The sequence below is a fragment of the Ranitomeya imitator genome, chromosome 6 (genome assembly GCF_032444005.1).
Source record: "Ranitomeya imitator isolate aRanImi1 chromosome 6, aRanImi1.pri, whole genome shotgun sequence".
NCBI lineage: Eukaryota > Metazoa > Chordata > Amphibia > Anura > Dendrobatidae > Ranitomeya > Ranitomeya imitator.
Genome location: NC_091287.1, coordinates 430879008 through 430905285, shown reverse-complemented (window position 1 = coordinate 430905285; position 26278 = coordinate 430879008). Strand labels below are relative to the sequence as shown.

Here is a 26278-nt window from a genome sequence, read left to right as displayed (position 1 = left end):
TGTTTAGGTACATTAGGGGCTCTGCAAACGCAATGTGACGCCTGCAGACCATTCCATCTAAGTCTGCATTCCAAATGGCGCTCCTTCCCTTCCGAACCCTCCCATGCGCCCAAACGGTGGTTCCCCCCCACATATGGGGTATCAGCGTACTCAGGACAAATTGGACAACAACTTTTGGGGTCCAATTTCTCCTGTTACCCTAGGGAAAATACAAAACTGGGGGCTAAAAAATAATTTTTGTGGGAAAAAAATTTTGTTTTATTTTTATGGCTCTGCATTATAAACTTCTGTGAAGCCCTTGGTGGGTCAAAGTGCTCACCACACATCCAGATAAGTTCCTTAGGGGGTCTACTTTCCAAAATGGTGTCACTTGTGGGGGGTTTCAATGTTTAGGCACATCAGTGGCTCTCCAAACGCAACATGGCGTCCCATCTCAATTCCTGTCAATTTTGCATTGAAAAGTCAAACGGCGCTCCTTCCCTTCCGAGCTCTCCCATGCGCCCAAACAGTGGTTTACTGCCACATATGGGGTATCAGCGTACTCGGGACAAATTGGAGAACAACTTTTGAGGTCCAATTTCTTCTCTTACCCTTGGAAAAATAAAAAATTGGGGGCAAAAATGTAATTTTTGTGAAAAAATATGATTTCTTATTTTTACGGTTCTGCATTATAAACTTCTGTGAAGCACTTGGTGGGTCAAAGTGCTCACCACACATCCAGATAAGTTCCTTAGGGGGTCTACTTTCCAAAATGGTGTCACTTGTGGGGGGTTTCAATGTTTAGGCACATCAGTGGCTCTCCAAACGCAACATGGCGTCCCATCTCAATTCCTGTCAATTTTGCATTGAAAAGTCAAATAGCGCTCCTTCCCTTCCGAGCTCTCCCATGCGCCCAAACAGTGGTTTACTGCCACATATGGGGTATCAGCGTACTCAGGACAAATTGGACAACAACTTCTTGGGTCCAATTTCTCCTGTTACCCTTGGTAAAATAAAACAAATTGGAGCTGAAGTAAATTTTTTGTGTAAAAAAGTTAATTGTTCATTTTTATTTAAACATTCCAAAAATTCCTATTAAACACCTGAAGGGTTAATAAACTTCTTGAATGTGGTTTTGAGCACCTTGAGGGGTGCAGTTTTTAGAATGGTGTCACACTTGGGCATTTTCTATCATATAGACCCCTCAAAATGACTTCAAATGAGACGTGGTCCCTAAAAAAAAATGGTGTTGTAAAAATGAGAAATTGCTGGTCAACTTTTAACCCTTATAACTCCCTAACAAAAAAAAAAATTGTTTCCAAAATTATGCTGATGTAAAGGAGACATGTGGGAAATGTTACTTATTAAGTATTTTGTGTGACATATCTCTGTGATTTAATTGCATAAATATTCAAAGTTTGAAAATTGCAAAATTTTCAAAATTTTCGCCAAATTTCCGTTTTTTTCACAAATAAACGCAGGTACTATCAAAGAAATTTTACCACTATCATGAAGTACAATATGTCACGAGAAAACAATGTCAGAATCACCAGGATCCGTTGAAGCGTTTCGGAGTTATAACCTCATAAAGGGACAGTGGTCAGAATTGTAAAAATTGGCCTGGTCATTAACGTGCAAACCACCCTTGGGGGTAAAGGGGTTAAAAAAGTGGAGCTGGGGGCAGGGACTAGAAAAGGTTCAGCCATACTTTATTTTCATGGCAGAAAGAATGACAAAACAAACAAAAAACAACATGTGACAAATATTGGCACTTCATCTGATCCTTTAAGATAACGTACATTAAATTATAACCTCTCGGCAATACATATTTTGTATAGTGTTTTTTTTTTACTATGTTTAATTTACAGAGAAAAACGTTCTGATGGGTTCTCTCGATCTCTTGAAGGGAACATTTAGCTTTCAAGTTGAAATTATTTTTTCATCCTTGAAATTAACCCCTTCATGGCCTTGTGATTTTCCATTTTTGCACTTTTGTTTTTTCCTCCCCTTATTCCGAGAACCATAACTTTTTTTATTTTACCATCACTATGGCCATATGTGGGCCTTGTTTTTTTGCGGGACGAGTTGTACTTTTGAATGACACCATCTCTTTTATCATGTGATGCACTGGAATGTGGAGAAAAAAATCCAAGTGCATTGAAATGGCAAAAAAGTGAAATTCTAAATTTTTGGGGGGTGGGTTATTATTTACCATGTTCACTTTCTTGTAAAACTGACCTGGTAAAATGATTCCCCAGGTCAGTTCGAGAATGCAGATAGCAAACATGTACAGGTTTTTTTTTAATTTAAGAGATGGAAAAAAGTTTTAAATTTGTAGAAAAAATTTTTTTTCCTTGTTTCGCAATTTTCCGAGACCTGTAACATTTTCATTTTTTTGGGATCTAAGGCCGCATGAGGTCTTATTCTTTGCACCCTGAGCTGACCTTTTTAGTAATACCATTTTGGGGCAGATACTTTTACAAACGCAGCGATAGCAAATATGTGTAATTCTTTTAATTGCTTCAAAGTACTGAGACTTCTTCATCAGGAAAGACCACAAACGTCAATGACATTGTCGACCACATTTTATTTAATATACGGTACCTGGATCTTCAGTTATTCAGCAGCGCAGAATAAGTCCACGTTTTTTTTTCCCAATTTCTATTTATAATGTGTGGGGAAAGATGTGGGCTCAGCGTGCCAGCTCACATCAAAGGCAGGGACACGACCTTTAACGTAAATATATGTCAAAGGTCGTTAAGGGGTAAAAATCAATTAAAGATGTTATTTTATGTGACTACAGGCTTGTGAATCCTCGCATAGAGTTCACTGTGTGCTGTGATGATTCTCTGGTGCTGGTGCTTAAAGCATGACCGCGTATGGCCAAACTGAGTCTTCTCCGTGCCCCATCTTCCTAAATCCCCACGTACACATTATACCATCCTCCCCTCCTTCTGTTAAACCTTAAATTAACACACCACACGTAATTTTCTTTGGATAATTTGGCCACAGCGGCCATTTTATTAAACAAACAATAACATGAATAACAACATATGAACCATATGTAAAAAACCTTGAGGGGAGGGTTCTTGGGGTAATAAATCTGGCTAAAAAAATAGGCATAAAGCCACCACCAAAACTTGGAAAACCACACACTTCTTTACCCTCAGCCGTAACCACCAGCTCAAGGGCACCATGTAACCCATTTCGGGCAAACCAAAACCCCAAAGCTCCCGAGGTAAACTCCCTGTCCAGAGCCCGTAAACAAAAGCCAGATCAAACCCCGTAAAACGTCATCACCACCTCCAAGAACCCCACCCCCCGCCAACCCGCCACTGTGACAATGCTAACGAAAAAACTCCCCTCTAGCCGTTACTAACTAAAACGACAGACTCCCAACTCCCTGTCTATTCCCCTCCTCAAGTGTGCCCTCGAACTGATACGAAAAAAGGGAGGGAGGGTGGGCTTCTCTACTCTTGATTCACCTCACAAGTGATCCTTCCCGCACTTTTCCGGCCCCCGCCTCCTTCTTCCACTGAAAACACCCCCCCTACTCAAAATTCCCACCAATCCCCTTGCCATCCTTGTTTTTATTCAAAATTAACTCCACACCCCTTTCTCGGCCACGCAGTCATGTGGGGGCTTCCATCAAGCTACGCCCATTACAGCCCCCCTTCTTGACCGCGTATGGCCAAACTGGGTCTTCTCCGTGCCCCATCTTCCTAAATCCCCACGTACACATTATACCATCCTCCCCTCCTTCTGTTAAACCTTAAATTAACACACCACACGTAATTTTCTTTGGATAATTTGGCCACAGCGGCCATTTTATTAAACAAACAATAACATGAATAACAACATATAAACCATATGTAAAAAACCTTGAGGGGAGGGTTCTTGGGGTAATAAATCTGGCTCAAAAAATAGGCATAAAGCCACCACCAAAACTTGGAAAACCACACACTTCTTTACCCTCAGCCGTAACCACTAGCTCAAGGGCACCATGTAACCCATTTCGGGCAAGCCAAAACCCCAAAGCTCCCGAGGTAAACTCCCTGTCCAGAGCCCGTAAACAAAAGCCAGATCAAACCCCGTAAAACGTCATCACCACCTCCAAGAACCCCACCCCCCGCCAACCCGCCACTGTGACAATGCTAACGAAAAAACTCCCCTCTAGCCGTTACTAACTAAAACGACAGACTCCCAACTCCCTGTCTATCCCCCTCCTCAAGTGTGCCCTCGAACTGATACGAAAAAAGGGAGGGAGGGTGGGCTTCTCTACTCTTGATTCACCTCACAAGTGATCCTTCCCGCACTTTTCCGGCCCCCGCCTCCTTCTTCCACTGAAAACACCCCCCTACTCAAAATTCCCACCAATCCCCTTGCCATCCTTGTTTTTATTCAAAATTAACTCCACACCCCTTTCTCGGCCACGCAGTCATGTGGGGGCTTCCATCAAGCTACGCCCATTACAGCCCCCCTTCTTGACCGCGTATGGCCAAACTGGGTCTTCTCCGTGCCCCATCTTCCTAAATCCCCACGTACACATTATACCATCCTCCCCTCCTTCTGTTAAACCTTAAATTAACACACCACACGTAATTTTCTTTGGATAATTTGGCCACAGCGGCCATTTTATTAAACAAACAATAACATGAATAACAACATATAAACCATATGTAAAAAACCTTGAGGGGAGGGTTCTTGGGGTAATAAATCTGGCTCAAAAAATAGGCATAAAGCCACCACCAAAACTTGGAAAACCACACACTTCTTTACCCTCAGCCGTAACCACTAGCTCAAGGGCACCATGTAACCCATTTCGGGCAAACCAAAACCCCAAAGCTCCCGAGGTAAACTCCCCGTCCAGAGCCCGTAAACAAAAGCCAGATCAAACCCCGTAAAATGTCATCACCACCTCCAAGAACCCCACCCCCCGCCACACACGAACAGCCCTGACCACCTCAGGCTCGTGAGTGCCCCACCACCACCAGAGCTCTTTCAACTCCTTCCTGTAGCCCGAGCACCCATAAATCCATACCAACCTCATTAAGGTGCACTCCATCATCCCTCCAAAAATTGCCAACCCCAGCCTCCAGTTCCAAATGTCTCACGGCGATACCCCCGTTCCGAGACACAAAACCCGCCACCGCCCTATTCAGTTTTACCCGGGCTCTATTAATCCCATTATGGGAACGTGCATCCCGCCACTTACGCCGTGGCACAATGTCCGACCAAACAGTCAGAACACCAGGAAAAGCTACCCACAACCTTAGAAAATCGAAACGTATGTCTCTAATCAATTCCCTCACTGGCCTCCCACCCAAGTCATTTCCTCCAAGGTGAACCACCAAAATGTCCGGGGGGCGATCAAGTCTGGCGGCATTAGAAACTTCCACCAACAACCTACGCCATAACATACCCCGAAAGCCCAACCATCTAATAACCACCGATTCCCGTGCGAAGCCTAGTTGCCTACCATTTGGCCTGGCATCCGCCCGAAGCGCACCCCAGTGAACAAATGAGTGTCCGATAATCCAGGCCAGGAGGGAGGATCGACCTGAAAAATATAACAATGATTAGCGCCATACATATCTTGCCACCATCACCCCCAGACTCAATGCCTAACATAAGACAGATAACGATTCGAGCTCCATCTGCCTATTCTCTTAATCACTTCCGATCCCAAACCCAGATCATCAGCTTCAGACGCAGCACCAATTCGAAACGAGTGCGACCCGAAATTCCTCGGGTCGACACCCAGTAATCCCAAACCCCTCTTCAATAGAGCCGTGAATTGAAAGCGTGACAAGAATTCCCCGTTCTGGTGTCGTAACAAAGGGCCTGCCCTCAGCGGCCACAGACGCCAATAAGACTCCAAACAGTGCTGCGGGCACATCACGCTACCTCCAACTCTTCCCAGCACCACTCGCTTACCCTTACCGAGCTGATCAGTCTTAGAACGTCTAATCCAAAAAACAATACCCCCCGCCCACAAGTCAACATCTTCTGCTAACAGACCACCCGCCTTATCTTTATTCGGGGAAAGCAACTCCCCCAGGCGCAAGGCCCCAAAGAACGCTAGAGAAAATGCTAACCGAAACAATAAAACTTCGAACTGAGAACTACAAATACCGCCCAAAGCCTCCCCAAGCCGTTCCAGCATCCCAAAAGAAATCGGCCTGCGTTTATCAAAAGTCACATTGCCTTTCCTGAAACCCTTCAACGCCTGTCTTATCAAAAAATCTTTTGTCACGTCCGCAGAACCTTGCAAACGAAAACCAAAAGCCAGACCCGTAATAACTTTATTCAACTTAGACACAGACCATCCCCATTCAGCCGCCTTACCCATCAATGCCAGCAAGGCCATAGTCCTATCACCGTCTGACTCAACCGGCCCGCATTGGACCAACCAACCTTCCCACATCTCCCATGCCGCTTCGTAATCCGACCACGTTCGTCTCGATAATGAAGCCTGTATTAAACGACCTCCCCGTCCGCAACAACCTGCCACAGATGCGAAGGACATCCCGCTCTTGTAGGTTCCGAATCTGGCGCCAGTTCCCGGAATCGATCCCACTGCAAATGAGATAAAGCATCGGCTATAGTGTTTTGTACACCTGGAACGTGCACTGCCGAAATCCACGAGTTTAATTCCAAACACCTTAACACCAATTCCCTAACCAACCTGATGACGGGGGGAGAAGAAGAAGATAAACTGTTGATAACTGACACGACACTCAAGTTATCGCAATGAAAGCGTACCCGGCGATCCTTAAACATGTCGCCCCAAATAAACGCTGCCACCACAATTGGGAACAACTCCAACAATGCCAAATTTTTTGTAAGCCCATTTTTTTGCCACTCTTCCGGCCACACTCCGACACTCCATTTGCCTCCACAGTAGGCCCCATACCCGACACCCCCTGCTGCATCCGTATAAATTTCACAATCGAAGGCATTCAAATCCTCCTGCTGAATCAACGCCTTGCCATTATAATTCTCCAAAAAACGCTGCCAAACCAACAGATCCTCCCTGTGCTCCCTGCTCAGGCGTATGAAATGATGAGCTGCACGGACACCCGCCGTAGCCCTGGACAACCTTCTGCAGAAAATGCGGCCCATGGGCATGATGCGGCACGCAAAATTCAGGCGACCTAGCAACGACTGCAACTCCTTCAACGTCACTTTCTTCAACTTTCCTATTCTGTATACCTCCTGCTTCAGCAACAACAATTTGTCATCGGGCAACCTGCACTCCATCTTACCAGAATCAATAAGAATCCCAAGAAAACTTAAAACCGTACATGGGCCCTCTGTTTTTTCCTGCGCCAAAGGGACCCCGAAATGCCCGGCGACCCATTCCATGGTGGCCAATAAATTGCCGAACACCGCTGAGTCTGGAGGACCCGCAAACAAAAAATCATCCAAGTAATGAATGACCGAAGGAACATCAGAAACGTCTCTAACTACCCATTCCAAAAATGTACTGAAAGTTTCAAACAACGAGCAGGAAATTGAACAGCCCATCGGCAAACACCTATCTAAATAAAAACCTCCATTCCAAAAGCAACCTAGCAACGGAATGCTCTCCGGATGCACCGGCAGAAGCCGAAAGGCAGACTCGATGTCTGTCTTTGCCATCAAGGCCCCCGCTCCGTACATACGAACCCACTCCACCGCCGCATCGAATGACGTGTACACAACCGAACATAATTCTTCTGCAATGCCATCGTTAACAGAACAACCTTTTGGGTACGACAGATGCTGAATTAAACGAAACTTATTCGGCTCCTTCTTGGGCACCACTCCCAACGGAGAAACAATCACCCCTTCCATAGGCAGCGAACCAAACGGGCCCGCCATTCGCCCTAACTCCACCTCCTTTGCTAACTTACATGAAACAACATCTGCATGCAAACTTGCAGACCTCAGGTTCTTTGTAGAAAAAGGGACCGCATGATTCGGGCGAGGAATCCTAAAACCTTCAGCAAAACCATCCCTAATAATCGCCGCCTTCAACCGGTCCGGGTATCTACTTAGATAAGGGGCCATCTTTTGAAGCCTCACCGGCGTCAACCCCATGACCGCTACCCACCCCTGGCTTGCCCCTTGCTTTTCTGAAACATTTTGAAGCCCCGTGTGAGGCTCCGCTACAATGGGAGCATACGTGCTTAAACCTACAGGTATTGCCATACTTGCACTGGCCGTCATTGAACTGCCAGCACGTGCCCGTTTTTTCCTTAGCCCCCTGTGACCCCTGTCCTCCTCCCCCTTGTCCGGACTGCTGACTATTACCCCCCCCGCCCCCCTGAAAGGACTGCCCGTACCTCACAGGGGCCATCACCTTCAGCCACAATCCAATATCTTTTTGATCCCATTTTATTTCGGGCCTCACCGCCTTCCGCTGCCTAAATTGTTCATCGTACCGCAGCCAAGCCTGGCCTCCATACGTACGATGTGCCTCACCAATAGAATCAAAGTAGCAGAAAAGACCCGAGCAATTCTCCGGGAATTTTTCTCCTATCACACTGGCCAAGATAGCAAAAGCCTGCTGCCAATTTACAAACGTCTGCGGGATCAAGCGCCAACGCCTTTTTTCCTACTCCTCCTTTTTGCTATCATCCTTCTTCCCTTTGTCCAAATTAAATTTCTCCAAAGGGAGGAGGGAGAAAATCTCCACAAATTCATCCTTCCAAATCTTCTCCTTCACCTCCTTTTTTAAATGGGCACCGAGGGGACCCTCAAAGCACACATAAACTTCCCCTTTTGCCCGATCGTCCAGCTTCACCTCATCCTTCTTACCCGTCTCTGTTTGAACCGAGACTGACACCCCAGCTGCCTGATCCGACGCAGCAGCCCCAGACTCCACTAAAACACCAGGGACCCCTCCCCCGGCTACGTTACCAGAATCCACCAACCAAGCCCCAGCGGGTGACCCTCCCACACTGCTTGCTGCCCCCGCATCCAATCTCCTCAAAATGTGCGACATGCCCGCCAAAAGTTCTCTAACTCCAGGAAAACCTGAGCTGGCCTCCCCTACCCCCTCCGAACCCGGCACTGAAAAAGGACTAGACATATACTCACGAGGCTGCGCAGGTGCTGTGTCCCCACCAGCCATGTCTCCGGAATCCCGCTGCTCGCCATCGTCTGGATGCTCGCTCCCAGATCCAGGGTCGTCGCTGCCACTGAGGTGCCCCAGGCCCGCGCCCCTGGCCTCCACGTCAACAGGGGGGACCGAGACTGGCGATACACTCCTGTCGCTGGACCTCCTGGCGGATCTTGACCTGACGGCTGTTTGTAATCCACCTCGGCCTCCTGGCCTACTTGCCTGACCAGCACCTGCTCCACAACCACCACGTCCCGGGCCCAGCTGAACCACCGTTGCCAGCCTGCCCGTCGCCCTGCTGTGACGTCCGGTGCCTCTGCCAGGCCCACCTGGGGGAGGTGAGCCCGCCGCTGCCACCGCTGCTCCGTAACTCCCCCTCACTGCTGGCGTCGTTGGACTCCTGGCTCTTCCTGCTGTTGCCGCCACTGGCCGTGCTGTAACTCGGCTGTTCCTGGAGCCGCTGGGGGGCGCCGCACTCCCCCTCGATCCCGGACTAGGCCGCACTTCCTGTGCGGCCCTCACCGCTGGTGCCGCTGTACTCCCGTCTCTTCCTGCTGCTGCCGCCGCTGTCCTCGCCGTGGTCTGGCTGCTTCTGGCACCGCTAGATGGCGCCGCACTGCCGCTCTCTCCCGGACTAGGCCGCACTTCCGATGCGGCCCTGACTTCCGCTGCGGCCCTGGCATCGGGCCGCGCCTGGCTGTTCCCCGCTCCACGCCGCTGACTCGCGCCGGCAGAGCCGCCGGGTGGATTCCTGCCGGAGGGGGGAGCGGGCTGAATGGTCGCACCGCGTCCCGCAGCCCCCGCAGGGTCCCCGGAGGGGCTCCGTGGCCTGCGCCTGCCGCGCGGTGACATGTCGGGGGACAATCTTTCTGGGGGCCGGGTCCTCCTGGTCCTGCTGCCCCGGCTCCCGCAGTCGCCCAGCAGCCTGGTGAGCTGCTCCTCCAGCCATCCGTCGCTCCTGGACCTGGATTCCCTGCGCAGCTGCTCCACGAGGCTGTCTATGGAGGCCATGGTGAGTAGCTGCACACGTCTTCTCTACTCTTGATTCACCTCACAAGTGATCCTTCCCGCACTTTTCCGGCCCCCGCCTCCTTCTTCCACTGAAAACACCCCCCTACTCAAAATTCCCACCAATCCCCTTGCCATCCTTGTTTTTATTCAAAATTAACTCCACACCCCCTTCTCGGCCACGCAGTCATGTGGGGGCTTCCATCAAGCTACGCCCATTACAGCCCCCCTTCTGGAGGTCATGTGACAAGCATGCAATGTCACACTTCTGCCCATGTTCTCACTAGACGTGTCTGGCATTGCTCAATTCAATTATTTTGAGAGAGGCCGCACACATCTTGTCGGCACATATATCTAAATCACATACCTATGGTCACGCGCCTGCAGCTACCGACACTGGAGAATCCTCACAACATGCAGTGGGCACGATGTGAGGACTCACAAGTATGTAACCCCTTTAACTTTTGAAAACAAAAGGACCATAACAAAAAGGCGCTCAAAGTTGTATGCCTAAATGGAAAACAAATAAATGTATATTATAAAGTAATTTCCAGTAGTGCCCATGGTCTGAGCAAAATCCAGAGTCCATGGTAGTCTGTAGAGTTGATAGGTGTAAGTTATATACATGCAGAAATTAATCTGGCAATCAGATATTTTTGGGGACACTGTGCATGAAAAGGAAACTGTTTGGACAATTTTACTCTACTGGTGGAATGGCTGCAACAGTTCTAATACAACAATAAAAATGACTCGGCAGGGTTCCTTTAAGACACAATGGAAAACCACAGGCATAGTAGTGTTGTGACAGTTGTAGTCTCAGTCATTGGCGGTTATTGAGTATTGCAATATCTTGAGTTATGCTACATCTATAAGTCATGTCCATATTGTAGGAGTATATGTGACAGCTTCTTGGTACACTTCCCACCGTTGTCTTGTTAGCTCGGACATACTTGGCTAAGTATAATTGCCCTGGTGCCAGTTCACCTTATCTGTCCATATTAATTATGTGCGTGTTGTCACACAGTCAATGGGAATTGATAGTGAACGGTTAGAAAGGTTTGTTAGATTTATTCTACTCACGGCTTTTCATTTCTGGTTTTGATCTTGATTTAGGAAATACACGATGTGAGATCCCCGGTAATTTAGCAGGTAGAAATTCCCTCTCAGACTCATAATTTCCCGGCTTAAATGGTTCTCTGCCAGCTGCCACTATGGTTCCAGAACTCATCAGGAGGGCATGGGTGCTAAGAATCTAGAAACAAAGCAGTCTTATTAGAAACATAAGCAAAAGTCTAGAATCCTAAGGTTATGTTCACATATTGCATTTTTGCAGGGTTTTTGCTACATTTTTAATGTAAATTAAAAGCTGCTTTTTAAAGTACCAGCAAAAGGTAGGAGATTTCGGAAATCTCATGCATATGCTTGTTGTTTTTTTTTCCAGACTGAATTGGAAAACTGCTGCGTTTTTTAAAACTGCAACATGTCACTTTCAGTGTTTTCGCCCCAGTTTTTCACCCATAGAAAGCAATGGGTAAGTGTAAAAATGTATCTGTTTACAGCAAGTATGCACCATAATGTCTTGGTATTGTCGCATGAGCATGGATGTTAGTTTTTTTTTTATTGTAATATTATTTGCACTTAAAGCAATCCTTTTGTTTCTCTCCATTCCAATGCATAGTTTAATTTCATTAACGAAAATTAAATTAGTGATATGTATTAAATTAAACAATGACCTACTATTTCAACTTGCCCCGCTGTTTTTACATTTGCAATTGTGTATTTTTCATGCACTGCTCATATAACATTAATTCACACTGCACTTCATACACGAATCCAGCTTTTTGGTTCAGAACAGTCACTATTTTTCAGACATAAAAAACTTTTTAAATCCTTTTGTTTCTCCCCACTCCAAGCATAGAATAATTTAATTAGATATAATTAAATTAAATATATGTTAAAAGGAAACAATAACCTAGCAAATAAACATAAAAATGTTTCTTTATTGCAAAAATGTTTTATGGTTTCACATACGTCTTGCATTGGTGGCCTATCACCTTGATTTGTTTATGCTTTTGTGGTGGAAGCAAAGCTGAACTGTGGGATCCTGAGAAACGCAGCAAAAAACACAGCAAAACCTTTTCTATTTTACTGCAACTTTTTTACTGTCAAGAAATTAGGTTTTACAGTGGCATGTAAATGTTTGGGCACCCCTGGTCAAAATTACTATTATTGTGAACAGTTATGCAACTTGAAGATGAAATGATCTCTAAAAGGCCTGAAGTTAAAAATGACACATTTCCTTTGTATTTTAAGCAAAAAAAAAAAAATATTGTCATAAAACACATGTCAAAATCCACGATCCACTATCTCAAAAGGCACAAGCTGAAGCTTTTACATGGCCCTCACAGTCCCCTGATCTGAGCATCATTGAAAATCTGTGACTAGACTTCAAAACAGCAGTGCATGCAAGACGACCCAGGAATCTCACAGAACTGGAAGAATTTTCTGAGGAAGACTGGATGAAAATCCCTGAAACAAGAATTGATAGACTCTTGGCTGGCTACAAATAGCCAGGGCTGGTTTTAGGCATAGTGGGGCCCTAGGCAAAAGTTTAAAATGGGGCCCCATATGCTAACATATCACACAGAAACATTTTGGTTGTATTTACATGCGTTGATTTCAGGCCACTAAACAAGTGTGATCAACAATATTGAAGTCATTCGCCACTTGCTTCCCAGGCTCTTAACACTGGCTGAGGAATAATGATAGGGACAGAATGATCACTAGTAAATCAATCTGTCCCCATACAGTATCATCTCAGCAGAATATCTGTAGTTTTAACTGGCCGATGTGCTGATGAGAACAATGAAATTTGTTCCGGCATAACCAGTCCAATTACTTGATGAATATCCTGCATTTTGCACTCCCTCTAGTCCTCCATATAGTATAATGAACCCCCAGAGTCCTCCATATAGTATAATATATTCCCCCTAGTCCTCCACATAGTATAATACACTCACCATAGTCCTCCATATAGTATAATAGACTCCCCATAGTCCTCCATAGAGTATAGTGTACTCCCCCTAGTCCTCCATATAGTGTAATACACTCGCCATAGCCCTCCATATAGTATAATACACTCTTCATAGTCCTCCATATAGTATAATGCACCCCCATAGTCCTCTATATAATATACTGCACAGTTCATAGTCATCCATATAGTATAATAAACTCGCCATAGTCCTCCATATAGTATAATACACTCCCAGTAGACCTCCATATAGTATAATACACTCCCCATAGTCCTCTATATATTATAATAGACTCCCAATAGTCCTCCATATAGGATAATAGACTCCCCATAGTCCCTCATATAGTATAACACACTCCCCATAGAGTATAATACACTCCCCATAGTCCCCCATAGAGTATAATACACTCCCCATAGTCCTCCATAGAGTATAATACAATTCCCATAGTCCTCCATAGAGTATAATACACTCCCCGTAGTCCTTCATAGAGTATAATACACTTCCCATAGTCCTCCATAGAGTAAAATACACTCCCCATATAGACTATAATTCTGACCTCATATAGTATAACACAACCCCACAAAGAATATAATACAGTCGCTCATAGATTATAATTCAGTCTTACAGTATTATGGCCATTGGCCACCATGCACTCACTCGCTCACTGATATATATCGTGTTCATGGATGTGGAGAGCAGTGAATATTCATTCCCTTTAGTAGCGGGCACATGTGATTGCCCAGGAGCAGAAAGCCTGCAGCTGCGGCTACTGTGCCCACTATTAAAGTGAAATGAATATTCAATGCTTTCCACTCCTATAGTCCCACCCATCTCTCGGCGCCGGCTTCAGTGCATAGCGGTGGGAGGGACAATGGGCATAGGGAGCTGTGAATATGAATTTCTCTTTAACAGTGGGCACAGGTTTTAGCCACAGCAGCCGACTCTTGCCTCCAGTCACCCACTGCTTCTTCACTGACACTGGGCAGGTTATGGGGCCTGACTCAGGGGCCCCATAGCAGCTGCATGGTGTGCCGCTATTAGCGACACACCACTGGCTGGGGGCAGGGGCGGACACTAATAGCTTGGGGCCCCTGTTCAAGAACTGTGTCTGGGCCCCCTCCCTGTCCGGTACGCTGCTTATGATGATTGCAATCTGGCAATGGGACCCTTGAGCCTCGAGCTCTGAGAAACAAGGCAGATTGCCCTCATTATTACTGTCCTGCAAGCAGGGGCATACATAGCAATCAAGCAATCACAGGGCCCCCTCAGCTCTTAAAAAATATATATACAGTATATTTTTTCACTGAGATAGAGATTATATATATACACACACACACACACACACACACACACTCTGTGTGTGTTTTAAATAAATATATATATCCATTTGCATTCATTTCTGCTGGTTCCAGTGCAGTCAGACTTGCAGCCAGGTGACAACTAGTGTCCTCTGTCAGTGAATAGAACACTACAGACATGGCTGACACTCTAATTCGCACATGACAGCAAGTGTGCAAAGTCCTCGTGGTTATGTGATATTACATACCCACGATATGTCTGGTATCTGCTCTACATATACTGTACATACATACACCGTACATACACACAGATACACATATACCGTACATACATTTACAGACATATACCTTACATGCATACACACATACCGTACATACACACATACAGTTATATACACATATAGTATACACATACCGTATATACATATACCATACATACACACTCCGTACATACATACACCGTACATACACACAGATACACATACACATACAAATACAGTGTATGCAAACACATACATATACCATACATACACATAGATAAACATACAGTACATATACCTTCATACATACACATACCGTAAATACACACATGCATGTACCGTACATTCACACACATACCGTACATACATATACCGTACATACATACACATACCTTACATGCATACACACACATATACCGTACATAAACAGATACAGTTATATACACATATAGTACAAACATACCGTACATACATATACCATACATACCCAAATACACATACATATACCGTACATACATACATATACCGTACATGCATACACACACATACCGTACATGCATACATATACACATACACGTACCGTACATACACACATACAGTATATACACATAGTATACACACATATACATACACACATACCATATGTACATGCACATAAACATACATATATACCATATATCCATACAAAATGCATACACACACAGCCATACAAATATACCATACATACACACATATACCGTACATACACAGATATACACACAGATAGAAACATACACATATTATGGTGGAAAATAAGTATTTGGTCAGAAACAAAATTTTATCTCAATACTTTGTAATATATCCTTTGTTGGCAATGACAGAGGTCAAACGTTTTCTGTAAGTCTTCACAAGGTTGCCACACACTGTTGTTGGTATGTTGGCCCATTCCTCCATGCAGATCTCCTCTAGAGCAGTGATGTTTTTGGCTTTTCGCTTGGCAACACGGACTTTCAACTCCTTCCAAAGGTTTTCTATAGGGTTGAGATCTGGAGACTGGCTAGGCCACTCCAGGACCTTGAAATGCTTCTTACAAAGCCACTCCTTCGTTGCCCTGGCGGTGTGCTTTGGATCATTGTCATGTTGAAAGACCCAGCCACGTTTCATCTTCAATGCCCTTGCTGATGGAAGGAGGTTTGCACTCAAAATCTCACGATACATGGCCCCATTCATTCTTTCATGTACTCGGATCAGTCGTCCTGGCCCCTTTGCAGAGAAACAGCCCCAAAGCATGATGTTTCCACCACCATGCTTTACAGTAGGTATGGTGTTTGATGGATGCAACTCAGTATTCTTTTTCCTCCAAACACGACAAGTTGTGTTTCTACCAAACCGTTCCAGTTTGGTTTCATCAGACCATAGGACATTCTCCCAAAACTCCTCTGGATCATCCAAATGCTCTCTAGCAAACTTCAGACGGGCCCAGACATGTACTGGCTTAAGCAGTGGGACACGTCTGGCACTGCAGGATCTGAGTCCATGGTGGCGTAGTGTGTTACTTATGGTAGGCCTTGTTACATTGGTCCCAGCTCTCTGCAGTTCATTCACTAGGTCCCCCCGCGTGGTTCTGGGATTTTTGCTCACCGTTCTTGTGATCATTCTGACCCCACGGGGTGGGATTTTGCGTGGAGCCCCAGATCGAGGGAGATTATCAGTGGTCTTGTATGTCTTCCATTTTCTAATTATTGCTCCCACTGTTGATTTCTTCACTCCAAGCTGGTTGGCTATTGCAGATTCAGTCTTCCCAGCCTGGTGCAGGGCTACAATTTTGTTTCTGGTGTCCTTTGACAGCTCTTTGGTCTTCACCATAGTGGAGTTTGGAGTCAGACTGTTTGAGGGTGTGCACAGGTGTCTTTTTATACTGATAACAAGTTTAAACAGGTGCCATTACTACAGGTAATGAGTGGAGGAAAGAGGAGACTCTTAAAGAAGAAGTTACAGGTCTGTGAGAGCCAGAAATCTTGATTGTTTGTTTCTGACCAAATACTTATTTTCCACCATAATATGCAAATAAAATGTTAAAAAAACAGACAATGTGATTTTCTGGATTTTTTTTTCTCAGTTTGTCTCCCATAGTTGAGGTCTACCTATGATGTAAATTACAGACGCCTCTCATCTTTTTAAGTGGTGGAACTTGCACTATTGCTGACTGACTAAATACTTTTTTGCCCCACTGTATACACACATACTATTATTGTATATCAGGTGATCAGATGAGCCCTGGAGGTCAGTTCAGTTGGAGAGGGCTGCAGTACCCACTGCACTGTGGGGGATGGGACACAGAGCAGACAGCACTGATATCAGCCCCCCTGGTGCTGCTGTGCTGTCCCCTGCAGTGAGCTCCTCCCCCATCTCTTCTCTGTGAGGAGATGCTGCAGCCTGCTGGGAATAGAACAGTGGAGGGAGCAGAAGACACAATGTAAGTCCTGCTCATCCTCCACTGCTGTCCCTGTGTGCTGTGCGGTGGGGCCCCTGACTGTAGGTGAGCACTCACCATTGGGGCGCGCCATGCAGGAGGACATCAGCCAGTGAGCACTCTCCTCAGTCTAGTGAGGAAAGCGTTCATTGGCCAGCGTCTCTCCCTGCATGACGCCCCCTTTTTGATCTCCTGCACTTCGCGCCCCGCTCTCTCCCCAGCACTGGTGTTCCATGATTACAGGAGGGATTACAGGAGGGAGTGAGAGGGGCCCGATGCTACATGATATGGGGCTTGCCGGCAAAGACCACCCTCCACCTCTGGGCCCTGCAGCAGTGCCATCAGCAGTATATCCGCCCCTGGCTGGGGGCCCCTAGGGCAGCGGGGGCCCTAGGCAGCTGCCTAGTCTGCCTGCCCCTAATGCCGGTCCTGCAAAAAGCGTTTACAAGCTGTGATACTTTCAAAAGGGGGTGCTACCAAGTACTAACCATGCAGGGTACCCAAACATTTGCAGCAGCCCATTTTTCTTTTTGTCATTTTTAGAATATAAAAGATGACAATATATAAAAAAGTGACAAAATTGCAAAGGAAATGTGTCATCTTTAGGCCTTTTATAGACCATTTCATATTCAACTTGATTAACTGTTCACAATAGCAGTAATTTTGACCAGGCGTGCCTAAACTTTTACATGCCACTGTCGCTCCAGAAAAAAAAAGCAGCAAAACATAGCCTCAGACAATATTATAAATTATGATAAATGATTTTAAAGATATTGTCATGGCAAAAATTGTGCAATATCAGTAGATAACATGTTATAGAGGAAGAGGCGCTGAGCAGATTTCTATATGACATGTAATGAGACATTATTTAGGAAGAGAACTAAGTATTAGATGTTACTTATTGATTTCAAGTGGATCTATGACTAGAAGAACTCACGGCGCTTGTTGGAAGTTTCTAGAATCCCGCTATGCTTCAAAAATATATATATTTCACGTTTTTTAAAAAAATATGTAAATCATGTAAAAGTGGAAGTTCAGTAGCCTTGTTCTTCATCAGTATTTGGTTTCTTCTCCTCCCTCTTGTCTTTAGAACTGTGATTAAACGCCAGGATGTTCCTAAGGTCTTGGTAAATCTACCATATCCTATCATAGATATAATGGACACACATGCAGAGTTACCCTGAACCTGGTTCTTGCAGTGTTGGAATAATAATAATAATCTTTATTTTTATATAATGCTAATATATTCCGCAGCGCTTTACAGTTGGCATAATTATCATCAATGTCCCCGATGGGGCTCACAATCTAAGTTCACTATCAGTATGTCTTTGGAACGTGGGAAAAAACCCACGCAAACACGGCTAGAACAAACAAACTCCTTGCAGATGTTGTCCTTGGTGGGATTTGAACCCAGGACCCCAGTGATGCAATGCTAACCATTGAGCCACCATACTACCCTTGTACAATGAAAGTGCTGCTAGAAGACCGGCTAATTTACAGGGGAGTGCTGTGAAGTCTGCAGCTTCGGCCGGGGTCAAACACGCATAGATCTTCTCATGTGAGAAAATTGGATCAATTATGTAAATCACACTAGGCTGAAACGCTGATCACAGTGTCAGTTTAGTGTGATCCGATTCTATTGGAGGAGAGAATCGCAGGACAGGTGAGGTGAAGATGGAGAACAAGATTTCTCCATCTTCTCCATTGTGTGAGTCTTCCGAAATCGGACTGTACTTGTATGCCATCCTAGTGCAGTCCAATTTCAAAGCACCTGTAGACATAAATGTGTGAGTGCGATTTCATTTACTTATCAAATCTCAGCATGCTACTATTTTTTTCTCATGTTGAATTGGCATTAGAAAACAAACGCTGATCAGCACTGCCCCATAGTATAACATTGATCCGCTGTCAATCAAGCCAGATGGGAGGGGACAGAGATTGCAGCCTGAATTTACTTGGATTTATGAAATCTGCCAGCACATTACTGGACTCAAAAATACTGACCAGAAAGGATTATATAGATATTTTGAGGTGAGTTTGCAAAGTAAGTACACCAACCTCAGTAGGACCAAGTGATCCATTTCATTAAGTGCATAGTATTAGATCTGATGACAGATCCTCTTTAACTCTTCCTCTGAAGAACATTCTGTTCCTTAAGGACCAGTAGAATCTTTCCAATTTTTTTTTCCAAGCACTGGTCAAACGACTACACCTTTTTTATTTTTTAGTTTAGTAATGTTTTTTTTTGCTGACAAATAGAGCATTTTTTACTTTATGTTTTAAACATATGGCTATTAGTGTTGAGCATTCCGATACTGCACGTATCGGGTATCGGCCGATATTTGCTGTATCGGAATTCCGATACCGAGTTCCGATATTTTTGTGATATCGGAAATCGGAATTGGAGTGTGCCGTGCGTATGGTTCCAAGGGTCTGGAGGAGAGGAAACTCTCCTTCAGGCCCTGGGATCCATATTAATGTAAAAAATAAAGAATAAAAATAAAAAATATGGCTATACTCACCCCTCCGAAGAACCCTGGCTGTCACCGCTGCAAGTGTCCGGCTCCGTTCCTGAGAATGTAGTGAGTGAAGGACCTTCGATGACGTCGCGGTCAGGTGAGCAGTCAGGTGACCGGTCACCTGACCGCGACGTCATCGAAGGTCCTTCACTCTCTGCAATTCTCAGGAACGGAGGCGGACACTTGCAGCGGTGACAGCCAGGGTTCGTCGGAGGGGTGAGTATAGCCATATTTTTTATTTTTATTCTTTATTTTTTACATTAATATGGATCCCAGGGCCTGAAGGAGAGTTTCCTCCCCTTCAGACCCTGGGAACCATCGAGGATACATTCCGATATTTGTGTCCCATTGACTTGTATTTGTATCAGGTATCGGCGAGATCCGATATTTTGCCGGTATCGGCCGATAACATCCGATACCGATACTTTCAGATATCGGAAGGTATCGCTCAACACTAATGGCTATGTTCACACGTTGCGGATTCGTGTGTGGATTTTTCCGCACCGTTTTTGACAAATCCGCAGGTAAAACGTACTGCGTTTTACCTGCGGATTGCCCGTGGATTTCCCATGGATTTCGTGCATTTTTTTGTGTGGATCTCACCTGCGGTTTTACACCTGCGGATTCCTATTGAGGAGCAGGTGTAAAATGCTGCGGAATCCGCACAAAGAACTGACATGCTGCGAAAAATACAACACAGCGTTTTTGTGCTGTATTTTCCACACCATGGGCACAGCGGATTTGGTTTTCCATGGGTTTACATGGTACTGTAAACCTGATGGAAAACTGCTGCGAATCCACAGCGGCCAATCCGCAGGCAAATCCGCACTATGTGCACATAGCCTATAGCTGTTTTTTCACACTCTATTTTTATTTAATTAGATAAGATAAAAATCCTAAGATTTCTTTAGTTGTGCAGCAGTGAAGATAATGCATGCACTCCCTAGTGTAGGTTTATCATCACGTAGTTTTGTTTACTTATTATTATGATTTTCTTTCATAGTACTTTTTTTATTTTTACTTTTACTTTTTTTTTTTTTTATGATAAGTTCCCCTATGGGCTCATTCTCACATGCAAGAAACTCGGATGAGTCTCGCTCGTCACTACCCGGCACTGCACCCGGCACTCAGGAGCAGAGCGTGCAGACGCGTAGCAATACATGCAGCCACACGCTCCGCTCCTGAGTATCGGGTGCAGTGCCGGGTATTGACGTGCGAGACTCATCCAAGTTTCTCGCATGTGAGTATGAGCCCTAAAGGTAGCAAAGACCATTGGGAACTTGACAATCATTCCCGTAAGGTCTGTGCTGGTTCTAGTAGAACTATGGATGCTGTTGCATGATCTCCAAAGAGCAAATGTAATATTGAATACCCAAAAATAGAGTTCTAAAATAAAGCCAATTAATGACCACAGGCATGACCAGGGATAATGATCAAATATGTTTAACCCCTTCATGACCAGAGGTATTTTCATTTTTGTATTTTTCGCTTTCTCCTCCTCTTCTTCCCAGAGCCATAATTTTTTTTATTTTTCTGTCAATATGGCCATTTGAGGGCTCGTTTTTTTGCAGGAAGAGTTGTACTTTTGAACGACATAGCAATCCAGCAGTGAAAATCATAGAGGTCTGCAGGAGACCTCAGGTTATCATGCCAACCCACAGGTAACCCGCAATCACGGGAAGGGGGTCCCCGATGGGCGGATTTCAAGCGTGCTTGCCGGAAATGTGTGTTATGCCACTGTCAGGCTACGGTCACACTATCAGTATTTGGTCAGTATTTCACGTCACTATTTATTAGCCCAAACCAGGAGTGGGTAAGAAATGCTGACTTGGTGACGCGTTTCTATTATAGCGTTCCCCTCTGTTTGTTCCACTCCTGGTTTTGACTTACAAATACTGATGTAAAATACTGACCACATACTGATAGTGTGACCATAGCCTCTGAGTTTGACAGTAGCATTTAGCGGGTTAACAGCTACGGGAGGATCGCAATTTCTCCCGCGGCTGTTAGGGGCACATGTCAGCTGTTCAAACAGTTATAAACATAAGGATGAATGACCTCAGGGAGATCAAAACATCGGGGTATTTGCCCCTCATCAGTGTGGAGTAGGAAACTGGCTATTAGGAGCAGTGCCTAGTAAAAGTATGAATGACCTCGGGGAGATAATAATAATAATGGCTATTTATTGCTTGCATTGAGAAACATGTGATGGTGTCTCCGCGGCTTTTGTACATGCATTTGCATATTTCGCATAAGGAACGGGGGCAGTGTTGTGGATCACTGCGTTGAGAAACACGTGATGGTGTCTCCGCAGTATTGGATGTTTTGATATCCCTGAGGTCATTCATCCTTATGTTTATAGCCTTTTTACTAGGCACTGCTCCTAATAGCCAGTTTCCTACTCCACACTGATGAGGGCCAAATACCCCGAAACAACTGTCTGTGGATGGATACCATGTTTTGGCATAGGTGGTTTTCCTTTTTGGATGCTGCCCTTCCCGTGGTTGTTCCATCCCAGTGAAAGACCTGGCTATTTATTGCTTGCGTTGAGAAACACGTGATGGTGTCTCCGCAGCTTTTCTACATGCTATTCAAAACAGTTGACATGTGGCGGAAGGATGTGGGCTCAGCGCCGGAGCACACATCAAAGGCAGTGTGTCCGACATCAGTGTACTATTGCACCCGATATCGGAAAGGGTTTAAAGATAACCTGTCATCAGGATTTTATACTACAAACTAATCACATATATAAAGCAAGGCATTGTAAAGCTGAATAAATCCATACCTTACTTGTAGAAATATTTTTTTAGAGAAATCCATAATTGAAATCTTATGCAAATGAGCTGCAAGTGCAATGGGGTGGTAGATGACACTTGCTGGTCTCCTGCCCAACCTATTCCCCGCCATCCTCTTTCCTCTTGTGCCTGACTGACAGGTAACTCTTGTCTCAGTGACATGGATTCTGTAGGTGAAGGAAAGAGGAATGTTGTGGATCCCAGGCACTGCCGCTATCAGAGGGTAATCTAGGCAGTAAGTATAAAAAACTTCCAATTTATTGCCAATAAATAAATAGTAATAAATTGGATTTTTTTTAAATCTACCGCAAAATTTAACCTCTGTTAGTGGCAGTGCCCGGGATCCACTGCATTCTTCTTGCCTTCACTTGCTATATTCTTCTCCACTTGGTGTGAGGACAGCAGCCGGAGCAGCAGCCATTATTGGAATATATCACTCTTTACGTAGCTGTGATGCTTACAACCTGTTCAGGTAAGTGGCCAGCCCTCCAACTAACCCTCACCTGTTGCCCATGGTCTTACACAAGGAGCTGCTCTTGTTTTTTATTTCTCTATGCTTTCTGTAAGAAGATTGTGCACAAATGCCATTATTGTCTGGGGCGGTGCATATTTAGTAAGAACCTGATTATGTCATAAAATCCAGGCTATCAATCTGCACATGCGCAGTCCCAAGCTATAATGGCGTGAGCGAGAGATCTGACTAGGGAAGCAGGTCACTGAAAAAGAGTGACCTGTCAATCATAATTAGGAGGCATGCAATGGGCGGGGAATAGGGAGAGCGGGCCGGTGAGCTACAAGTGCAGTGTCTCACCTTGCTGTACTTGCGACTCAATTGCATAAAATTTCTCTAAAATTTCATAAAAGATTTCCGTAAGAAAATATGGATTTATTCAGCAGTAAGGCTACGTTCACATTTGCGTTGTGCCTGTTTGCGTCGGGCGACGCAGCGGCGACGCATGCGTCATGCGCCCCTATATTTAACATGGGGGACGCATGGACATGCGTTGTGCTGCGTTGTGCGACACAAGCGGTTTTTTTGCCGCAAGCATCGGGCGCAGAAAACGCAACAAGTTGCATTTTTATGGCGTCCGATTTTCAGCAAAAAACGACGCATGCGTCGCAAAACGCAGCGTTTTTGCGTGCGTTTTGATGCATTTTTATTTGCGTTGTGCGTTGCGTCGCCGACGCAGCGGCGCACAACGCAAATCTGAACGTAGCCTAAATCACCTTTACTTACATGTCATGAGTTTTAGGTATATAATCCTTATGTTCAGTTCTTTTTAAAGGGTTATATCCAGCTCTCTCTAGGCTTATGAATCAGAAGGGGAGTGTGATTGACAGCTCATGTCAGTGAGTCAATTTACCCTGTAGAATAAGCCCAGACTAATTAGGGATTTAAATCAGTAAAACAATTGTTATTTGAAATCTTTAAAAAAAAAAACCCTATTTATAATATTTTTTTTTCAGTTTTTCTTGCTTTATCACGTTACCTACAGATAATATAGGGCAATGTGACTAGAAGATAAGGCTAATTTCTCAATGGTGTTTTAAGCTCTATTTAACTGGTCTATTAATGGAAAAGAAAAACAAAACAGCAGGATATTGATTCAACCAACGACATTTAGTTCTTGTTATGGTGTCTGTCAGTGGCGTACCGCCAATGACGGCAGATCACGTAGCCGCTATGAACTCTGTGTCTGGGGGTGGCCAGGTACCAGCGCTGACAGCCCTCCCCCCGGCCACCATCTTATTTTCAACTGTATCAGCATCCTGGTCCTGGATGCAGATACAGTTGAAAACAATGCTGGGAGAGGGAGTCTTCAGCTGATGCTCCTTCTCCCATGATTCCTTCTTTGCTTCTGAGCTCTGTGACGTCTCAGTGAAGAGGGCATGATGATGTCACTACAGCATGCCCTCTGTGTTGAGCAGTGCAGAAGGTCAGAAGACCTTCTGGGATGGGGAGAGATGAGTATTTATTTTTAATGTGGGGCCCATAATACTGCATGGAGTACAATATGAGGCCAATAATACTGCATGGATTTCATGATACTGTAGGAGGACTGTGTGGAGCCCATAATAGTGCATGGAGGACTATATGGGGCACATAATTCTGTATGAAAAACTATATGGAGTCTGAAATACTGTATGGAGTTCTATGTGGGGGCCTATTATACTGTATGGAGGACTATGTGGGGCCCATTATACTGTATGGAGGACTATATTGGAACCATAATTCTGTATGGAGGACTATGTGGCGCACATAATATTGTATGGAGGACTGTCTGGGGCCCATTATACTGTATGGAAGAATATGTAGACCCCATTGTACTGTGTTGAAGAATATGTGTGGTCCATAATACTGTGTGGAGGAATATGTGGGGCCCATAATACTGTATGGAGGACTATGTTAGGCCCATTATTCTATTTGGAGGGCTATGTGGGGGCCATTATACTGTTTGTAGGGCTATATGGGGGGCATTATACTATTTGGAGGGCTATGTGGGGCCATTATACTATTTGCAGAACTATATTGGACCCATTATACTGTTTACAGGACTATATGGGGTCATTATACTTCTTGCAGGTCTTTGTAGGGGGAGGGGCCATCATACTGTTTGCAGGTATATGTAGGGGTCATTATACTATTTGCAGGACTTTGTGGGGCCATTATACTGTTTGCAGGCCTACAGTTGTGCTCTAAAGTTTACATACCCCAGCAAAATTTTTGCTTTCTTGGCCTTTTTTTCAGAGAATATGAATGATAATACCAAGACTTTTTCTGCACTCATGGTTGGTAGTTGGGTGAAACCATTTATTGTCAAGCTACTGCGTTTTCTCTTTTTAAGGGTGAATACGTATGTCTTTATAGGATCTAGAATGCTACAAAGGCCTATATATTTAACCAACATGGAGGTGGGGGCTCAGGTCTATATTTTGCATTGGGGCCCTAGTAATACCACTGCTGGCAAATTTTTGGAGGCTGACATTCTTAAGGTAATTATGTTAATTATGAATGTATAGAGAGAGTTAAAAGGGTATTCTCAAGTTTTGAAGTATATTTTATATAGGGGATAACTTTCAAATTACCAGGATACCCACTGATCCCGAAAACCTGTGCACTGAAGAAGTGGTGGTAGATCAAAAGTACTGCTGCTCTTTTCATTCTTAATGGTACCACTCGTTTGGTTTTCAGCATTACCATAAGAATGAGTAAAGTGGCAGTGTGTATGATTAACCTCTGCTCCATCACATTTATCAGTTATCTTTTGGCCTGCCAAAAAATCAGGTCTATTAAGATCCTCACTACACCCATGCTATAGGTGGATGATAAATAAGAAAAGTATAAAAATAGAACTTTTCTGGGGGGTTTATCCACTCCTGTGTTTGGCTCAAAAAATGCTTCAGAAAGCTCAAATGGAAAGAGTATGGCCAACGAATAAATATTTAGTTTTGTTACTTTCCATTAAATATCACTAGGGTGAAAAAGAAAAACTGCATTAAAAAACACAGCATACTATGAAAAAAAAACTGCATTTTTTAACTGCATTGTGGGAAGTTTTATTCTCTCCAGCACAAAATCTGCCCACTGTCTTAAGTCATGGCAAAACTGTAATAACTACATTAATGGTGCAGCAAGACCTGGATTACCAAGAGGTGTAGGTACCCCCTTGTGATTGCAACATCTGAAACCACTATAGCAATGCCATTATTTAAAAGGGTTGCCTCATCTCCACAAACCCTTCTTATACACGCTGTTAAGGATCCTCTTTATGAACAGAGCAGGGAGAAGCTAACAAGCATATAGCTCTTGAGCTGGCAGGTCCAA

General features: G+C 44.6%; 1 protein-coding gene across 1 annotated transcript in view; it reads right to left on the bottom strand.

Annotated features, from left to right (window-relative positions):
- RP1 (RP1 axonemal microtubule associated) overlaps positions 1-26278 on the bottom strand; it is a 367563-nt gene that overhangs the window by 321737 nt on the left and 19548 nt on the right. Inside the window, exon 3 of the mRNA XM_069732327.1 lies at positions 11177-11348. Coding sequence (XP_069588428.1) covers positions 11177-11348 — 172 coding nt within the window. The remainder of the gene's footprint in view (positions 1-11176; positions 11349-26278) is intronic.